This window comes from Lissotriton vulgaris, chromosome 8, assembly GCF_964263255.1.
Source record: "Lissotriton vulgaris chromosome 8, aLisVul1.2, whole genome shotgun sequence".
Classification (NCBI taxonomy): Eukaryota; Metazoa; Chordata; class Amphibia; order Caudata; family Salamandridae; genus Lissotriton; species Lissotriton vulgaris.
The window spans coordinates 90,954,589-90,963,083 of NC_141696.1; the positions used below are offsets into that span (position 1 = coordinate 90,954,589).

Here is an 8,495-nt window from a genome sequence, read left to right on the forward strand (position 1 = left end):
CCTTTATTGCTTTTTTCTCGGCCTTTCTTTTTCTTCCTTTTTGTTGCTTTCTTTCTTTTTCCTTCTTGTTTTCTTTCCTTCTTGCCTTCCTTCCTGTTTGCCTTCTTGCCGTGTTTTTCTTTTTTCCTTTCTCCTTCTTTCTGTTTTGTTCCTTCTTTTTTATTTTCTTCTTTTTCTTTCTCTCTTTATTTTTCCTCCCTTCTTTTCTCCCTTTCTTTTTCTTTCTTGCCCTCTTTCTATTGTCCTTCTTACTTTTTCCTTCTTTCTTTCTTTTTCCTCCTTTTTATCATCATGCCATCTTCCTTTTTTCTTCTTCTTTCTTTATTCTTGCCTTATTTTCTTTCTCTCTTTTCCAGCTCTCTTCCTTTCTCCTTCTTTCTGACTTTTTCATTCTTTATTTCTCCTTTTTTTCTTTCTTTTATCCTTCCTGTCTATTTTCCTTTCTACCTTTCTACCTTCTATTTCCTTCTTTCCTTCTCTTTCTTTTGTTCTTTTTGTTTCTGTGTTCCTTTTTCCTCCTTTTTCCTGTTTTTCTTTTTCCTTCTTACCTGCATTCCTCCTTGTTCCTTCTTTCTTTCTTCCTTTTCTCTTCCTTTCTTCTTTCCTCCTTTCTTCCTTTCTTTTTTTCTTTCCGCTGATTTTAGCAAATAACTTTTAATGTTACCAATACTGTGATTGGTGTCATTCAAATTTTTCCTCCACCCATTCCAGCATGCATTAACACATTGGCTGCTAGAGTCATTCTTTCTCTGTGCTGGGCCATAATGGAAATGGGTGTCTTCATGATGAGCTGAGCACAGGAGCACGGAAGGGATTAAAGGGCAATGTGTCAACCCACTTCAGCCATTGGCTGACTTTATTAGCAGTTACTGCATGGAGCCATTTCAGAAGGAACTCATCCACAAACAAAGTAGCTCCCTTCAGTGACAGAGAGTACTATAGAAATGTGTGCTTTTTTTGTGACCCAAATATTTTTTGCCTGTAGCAAACACATTTTGTTTGATAGATGAGGGCCTGACATATTCCCCAAAAATGAAGTTTTTCAAAAACCATTACAAAACAAAACAAACATTTCCAGAGGGATTGTAGCCAATGTCAGATATGCTTGTTACTAGTCCTATATATGTATAATGTATATACAAAAATGTGGAGTTATAGTAAACTTATACTTACCAATAAATACTTATCTTGAGACATATTAGATGCCAATATTAATGTCTCAATATTTTGCGGTGTGATATTTCATACTTTTTCTAGTCTTATACTGCTTTGCCCCTAATTGTCACCAAAGCCTCACCTTACTGACAACCCAACATATGTTTTAAATGTACCTATCAATTAATTGTATTTCTATTACAGCATTATGGTATCTGTCAACAGCAGCAATTTCTATCATTCAACATTCATCTTATCTGGTCTGGAGGAAATTGATCCCACTGAGATCTGGATTTCTATTCTAATCTGTTCCCTGTATGTAATGACACTTGGAAATATTTCTATTCTGTACATCATCAAAACAGAGCAAAGCCTCCATGCTCCCATGTACTATTTCCTTTCTGTGCTTGCAATTATTGATCTGGCCTTGTCCATGACCACCCTGCCTACTATGTTTAGTGTCTTCCTCCTCAGATCCAAAGAGATCCATATTGACAAATGCCTGTGCCAGGTCTACTTTCTGAACATGTTTTCTGTTGTGGAATCAGGGGTACTCTTGGCAATGTCCATTGACCGCTTCATTGCAATCTGGAATCCTTTGAGATACGCCGCCATCCTATCCAGATCAATGGCAGTAGGAATAGGACTGTCAATAGCTGTCAGGGCCATAGTGCTAATCCTACCAGAACCACTTCTTGACAGGTGGCTGCCATTCTGCCGCAACAATATCCTCACTCACCCATGGTGTCTACATCAAGACATCATCAAGCTTGCATGTGCAGATGTAAAAGTACACAGCTCTTATGGATTATTTGTTGTTTCCACCATGATGTCTGATGCAGTCCTGGTCGTGCTATCATATATGATGATTCTTAGGTTGGTGCTGAGGATTGCATCAGAACGTGAACGCAGCACGACCCTAAGCACCTGCATGTCCCACATTATGGCTGTCTTCCTATTCTATGTGCCAAGAATCTTCCTGTCTGTGCTTCACAGATTTTCCAGCCTGGTTCCACCGCTTATGAATAAGGTCATGGGTTTTCTCTTATTCCTTCTGCCTCCGTTGATAAACCCCATGATCTATTGTATTAAAAACAAGCAGATCCGCACACGGTATGTACAATACTTCAAGAAACTGAAGGATTTGTGGATGGTTTCGATCAAATGTCCAGGAATGTTCCCTGGATTGACTAATACTGTGGCAGTCACTTTTCACCCAAGGGGGATGTAATGCATGCAACAGTGACTGTGCTATTTTATCAAGAGGCCTCTTACTGTTGGATTTCACAGAAGGTAGATCACCTAGGGCACCTGGCACCATAACTATTTTCTTCATAAGTGAATCACTGTGAATATTTCAACAATGCTAACATACGAATTTATGGATTCCATGGAGGGACCTTTCTGGTGCTGACTCCTTGGTGTGAGGCAGAGAGTTCCAAGAAAAGTCACCAGACTGAAATAAAACCTGCTATCCTTTTGGGAAAGGGCATGTCAGGGAATTTTACCTCTGTATTACATCACACCCAGAAGGGGGTCTGTCAAAGAAGACATTCATCTGAAAGAAGGACTCTATCCTGAAAGTATAATTATTTATATATTTGGTTAAATATACTAAGACAATATAAATAGTTTCACAATTTGTTTGCTATTTGCATTTCATTTAGAAACAATTTGGACTAACTGAAACTTATTATTTATTAAGATTACTCCAAACAACACCAGATTTTTGTATTTGCCGCACTTTGTTAGATCTAAAAAAAAGCATGCATCGAGAATTTAGCAAAACTTGCTGTATACTTACTCTTGAGGTTGTAGAAATGGCTACAACTCCTAAAGAAAGCCGTGTTGTCACTGTTGTGGTAATATTTTTAAATTGTTGGTTAATATAATGTTTTTTTAAATTGGTCCAAACTGGATGCACTAGGAAGGATACAAGATTAATGTAAAATAATGTGAATAATGTAATGTCTTACAATTGTTATGGTCTCTGGTTAGCAGACTGCTCATAACGTAGCCCAACCCTCTTTTCACATTTTAAAAGTAAAGCTTGTTAAGTATGAAAAAGGGAAATAACAAACAGTAGATTCACAATATATCATAATAACATTGTACTGAAAATATTTGAATAATTATGAGATAGCATTGCAAAATATTTGCATTTGTATGTAGAAAACAGAATATGGGAGAAGTAAGATAAAAGATAGAAAGGGCAAAAGTAAAAATACTTCTTGTGTATTTAAACTAACATAATTTTAAACAGCAGTGGAAATTATAGAGTACATATTGTCAGGGAAATGGCAAAAAGCAAAACAAAATACTATTAGAATGGAAGCTATAATAAGAAAAATAATGTATGAAAGGAAGTTTAAATACATCATCAGTTAAGGGTTGATGTACAAACAAAAGTTTTTAAATCTGAAGAAACTAGAAAAATGGTTACTGGAGAACAAATAGCCTTTTGTTTAATAGTTAGAGACATTGGGACAGCAAAGCTCTATTTAGTCTATGATTATAACACACATCATACCACCATGCTTGAAAGGAAATATGTAGAGAATTCTTCCAAATTTTAGAAATCTGTTGAAATGCAATGGCAATTAATAAGTCTATAATTTGTATATTAAAAGCGCAACATTTCCAATCAACACAAAGTCTACTCAAAAATACATTAATGAAGGAGAATGGAAAATGTGTCTGAAAAAAAGAGTTAATTTAATTTCATACTTGAAACCAAAATTAATAGGTGGCGGGACATTCAAATAAAATATGTTTGATATCAGAACTGATGCAGAACAGGATCAACAAGACAATGTAGTGGAGCTATCAAACTTGAGTTAAAAAACAGGAGTGATTAGAAGGTGATTATAAATAAAAAAAAGTGTTTGAGTTTTGTTGGTAGCATGTGATGTCTTGTGAATTTTAAGCTTTAGTTAGTTCCACAAGGGAATAGGAAAGCTGGTGTTGAGATCTGCTTCCCATTGTAATTCTAGAAGTGATTTTTGTCAGTCCAAAAGGGGCGAGGTAAAGTGGGTATATATACGAGAAGCAGTAGGAGCAGTTCGTACTATCGTTGGTATAGGTGAAATAGGAGACGGGGAAATGGGTAACAAATAATACAATATACATTTTTGTTTGGCTCCAATGAAATTCTGAAGGGAGAAAATCATGTTTGATACAACATTTCTTAAGTGGAAGGATTTCACATTTGTCAAAATTAGGTTATACCTGAAAACGAGTGGAAACTGCATTTAAAAGTGTTGTGAAGAAGAATGAGAGGCCATATATAAAAGAATATCATCAGCGTACACTAAAAATGTATTGTTTATCTCCATATATGAAACCTTGTATGGCACCTGTTTGTTAAATTTTAGATTAAAAGTGTTCGAGAGACAGGATAAAAAGAAGCGGTGATAGGAGATAGTCTTTTTGTGCACCTCTGTTTAAAAGGAAAGGAGAGGAGATTAGGCCATTGACAAATATAGAAGCAGAAGGGAAAGAATATAAAATAGAGACCAGGTTAATGAACTATCCTCCAAAACCAAACCATGAAAGTGTAGAGAATAAAAGTTTCCAGTGTATCCGATTGAAAGCTTTCTCAGCATCCAAGGAAATGGCTGCTAAAGAATGGTTAAAAGCTTTAGATCTAGTCAGAATGTTTCAGAAAAGCCTGGTATTATCAGAGGTTTGTCTACCTATAATAAAACCAGCTTGTTTGAGGGCAATTAAATTGGGGAGGCGAGGATTAAGGCATAACATCAGAATTTTGACAAACATTTTATAATCAGAATTAACTAAGGAAATGACTCTATAATTTAGGTAGAACATATGATCTTTGTTATTTTTTGGTATAAGGTACAGTAAAGGTTCGTGAAATGTCCCAGTAGCAGAATTGGAAGTAAAAGAAGTAAATAATCAATGTAATTTAGGGATTTATTGCTTAGGAAAATTAAGGTAGAATTCAATAGGAAAACCATCAGACCTAGAAGATTTACCCTTTTAATAGAGTCAATGGCCTTAAGACTATCATGATGACATGTGGCATTAGAATCAAGGGACGAAAAATATGTAGTTAAATCAAATTCCTTACGGACAGAAGAAAGATATGAGTTAAAATCAGACTGTCTAGGATCTAATTCTGATATATACAGATTGTCTATAGAATTTAGTAAATTCTTTAAGGATGTCATTATCTCTAAAAAGAAGTCTCTTAAAATGCATTCTATTTAGGTTTGTTCCTTTTTATTTTCAAGATAATTTGTTAAGAGTTTATCTGCCTTATTTTGACCACATAGTATCTGGAACAAGATTTAAGGAGATAAGAATTAGCTTCTTCCGTTGAGAGCATATTGAATTTAAATGTGGCCTTAATTAAATTAGCTAAACAAGTCTTAGAACTAGGTGTGAAACAGAATTGTTCTAAGAAGTTAATATGTTTAATTAAATCCAGTTTTTTTAACAAATATATTTTATTTTGGTTGAAACATAAGTAATGATAAAATCTCTAGCAACAACTTTGAATGTATCCCAAATAATTTGAAATGATAAAGTGAGGAGATTCATTCAAAGCAAAAACCTCTGTTATAAAGTTTTCAAAATGTTGTGTGAAACAGGTATCCAATAAAGAGCCAACGTCAAACTTTGGGGGGAAGGGGAAGGAGGTTACATCTTGAATTACCAGTACATGATCAGAAAATAAAATGGTGCCCATCTCAGCTCATATGTTGTACCGTGATAGAGGTTTTTAAATGAAAAGGCGGTCAATCCTAGATTTAGAGAAATGTACAGGGCAGAAAAATGTATATTCTTAAAAACAGGGGTTGCAAATTCTCCAGTAGCCAATAAGGGATTTTGTTTGAATGCTGTGCTAAGTTGTTTGTGAATATAGGAAGGGACAAAAGAAGCCTTGGAGGAGTAATCTTAATAAAGACCAATTACCAGATTGCAATCCCCACCAAGTGGTCATCAGAAATAGATATAAATATGGCTGTAATTGATGGACAAAATGTTTTATCAGGATGTGCAGGTGCATAAATATTAAAAGCAGATTCTGGTATTTTGTTTACTTGTAATCTTACGAGTAGCCACCGACGTTATAGATCCGATTCTTGTGATAACAAGGTAACATCTAAAGATTTGTATCACAAAATTGCTACTCCATTCTGTTCCCTTTATCTGGTGAGGAAAATGCATATCTCGTCCAATGTACAGCATGTATTTTTGTCTCCAATTCAGCAACATGAGTTTCCTCAAGGTTGACTGTAGTGTTATGCAAAGGTTTGGTGTATCACTACAGTCAACACTGAGTGGAGCCCAAATTGTGGACTGCATGTACCACATGGAAAGGAGCAAACTTTTCTGACATGTGATGTAGTGACTGGCCACACCCTTTTCTCTGCCCAAACTGATTTTAATGATCTTCTCTACCATATATCTCATGCTTCTAATGTCCCTTTTAGTACATATTGCGTTTTGGTCTATTGATTACACTCCATCCAGCCCGAGACGGAGCTTCTGCCCTGGGTGTGGAAATACTGAGCCGGAGAACACGGCTTGAGCTGGAGAGTACAGCTTGAGCTGGAGATTCCAGCCCGACTGCAGACGTGAAGATACGACTTGTAAATGACCTCAGTGAATACCAAAAGTCATAAAGTTGGACTTTTTTCTCAGATTGCCCTTGTGAATCAGTCCCTTTGTCCTTTATTAGGTGAACCTAACCCTTTTACAATCAAAGTAATTATGCGTAAAGTCATGAATAAAGATTTGAAGTGAATTTAATATACGCTATATGTGAAGAATAACAATGATGTAAATTGTTTAAGTGAATAAAAAATAAGAATTTGCATTTTTTTAACGGAGAGCGAAATATAAAAGAAAATAACGCATTGATGGAGAAGGAACAAGATGGAGAATACAAAATATAGAAGAGAGAAAAGACATAAAAAGCATGGTATATAATCCTTCAAATGAAAGGGTATTTTGAAGTGTCAATTTTTTCAATTTTACAGTTGTCAATACATTTCTGCTGCATGGAGGGATCTTGGTACATAATTGTTTTCTTATTGTAAGTTACTTTAAAGAAGCACAGATGGAAAAGACCAAATCTGGCTAGATGGTTTGCTTGTCTAGAAATGCCTTCTGTCTGTCTGCTGTAGATTTAGCTAGATCTTGAACAAAATATAATGGATTTCCTGACCACTAATAACAAGGCGTTTGGTTTTTGCTGCCGTGAGAAGATTATGATATTCCAGTAAATATTTTCTGACACCATAAAATGTTTGTGATGAAGAGTCATGTTAAGATCGATGACAAAGCCTATGAGCAAGTTGTATATTAAGTTTAGTGGATTCAGGCATAACCAAAGTTTTGGGAAGAACATTTTGGAAAAAGGAAATAGGCTCGGAACCCTCCATTTCCTCCGCAAGACCATAAATGCAAAGATTATTACGCCAACTGCGATTTTCTAAATCTTCAGTAGCCTTCTTTAGATATGACACTTCCGCTTTGAGGGGCTTAACATCCTGAATAGAAAGCATCTGATGTCCTATGTTCACAACTCTGTTTTCCATCTGAGAACCATTGTCGTTCAATCGGTGAAGATTTGTAATAGTTTACTTCAAATAGGGATTCAAGAAGCAAATCTGATCTACATGGAGCTCAATAGAGATAGAGGAAATTAATTTAGCAGGTGATCAAGGATATTTTATGCCCTTTTGTTTGCTGTTAGCAGAGCTGTGGTTGGTATTTTAGAGTGTTGCCTAGATCAAATTTTAAATGCCAGGAGTAGAAGGATGGATGAGAGTCCTGAGACACAATATCAGGAAGTTCCATATTGTATTCCAGTAGAAAAAATTATTTTTAGTATCCACAGTATACTGAGAGTGTGCCATGCCAGGGGTGTGCATTTTTAAATTCCTAGTAATCCCCATACATAAATATAAAAAAATAAAATAAAGGGGAGCTGTGTAGAGAATTATCTCCAAATGAACTGCAGATAAATTGTGGTTGAAATAGTCTCACATGGAAGTTTATTGCAGTGCATCAGAAAATAGAAAGGCTGACTTGAAGAGATAATTTGTTGACAGTAAAATTACCAACAAAGCACACAGAACAGCAGAAAGGTTTATGAAGGATGCAGAGTTAAAAGGTTATGCCAATATTACTGAAGCATGATGCAGTGTGCAGTCTAAAAAAACACTTCATGTGAGGAGATTAGATGGCAGGTCCAGAAAGCATTTTTCTTAGTGAAGATGATAAAGAGCTCATTAGGCTGTTACTTGCAAATGTGGTTCTGTTCTAGAAGTGTTCTGCTTCACATGCAATTTGAAAGCAGCAGTCTG

General features: G+C 35.6%; 1 protein-coding gene across 1 annotated transcript; it reads left to right on the forward strand.

Moving 5' to 3' along the window:
• Positions 1 to 1,363: 1,363 nt before the first annotated feature.
• On the forward strand, positions 1,364 to 2,386 carry LOC147693482 (olfactory receptor 51A4-like). The gene has a single exon (XM_086936016.1). The coding sequence runs from the start codon at positions 1,364 to 1,366 to the stop codon at positions 2,384 to 2,386; it is 1,023 nt and encodes a 340-aa protein (XP_086792142.1).
• Positions 2,387 to 8,495: the final 6,109 nt, after the last annotated feature.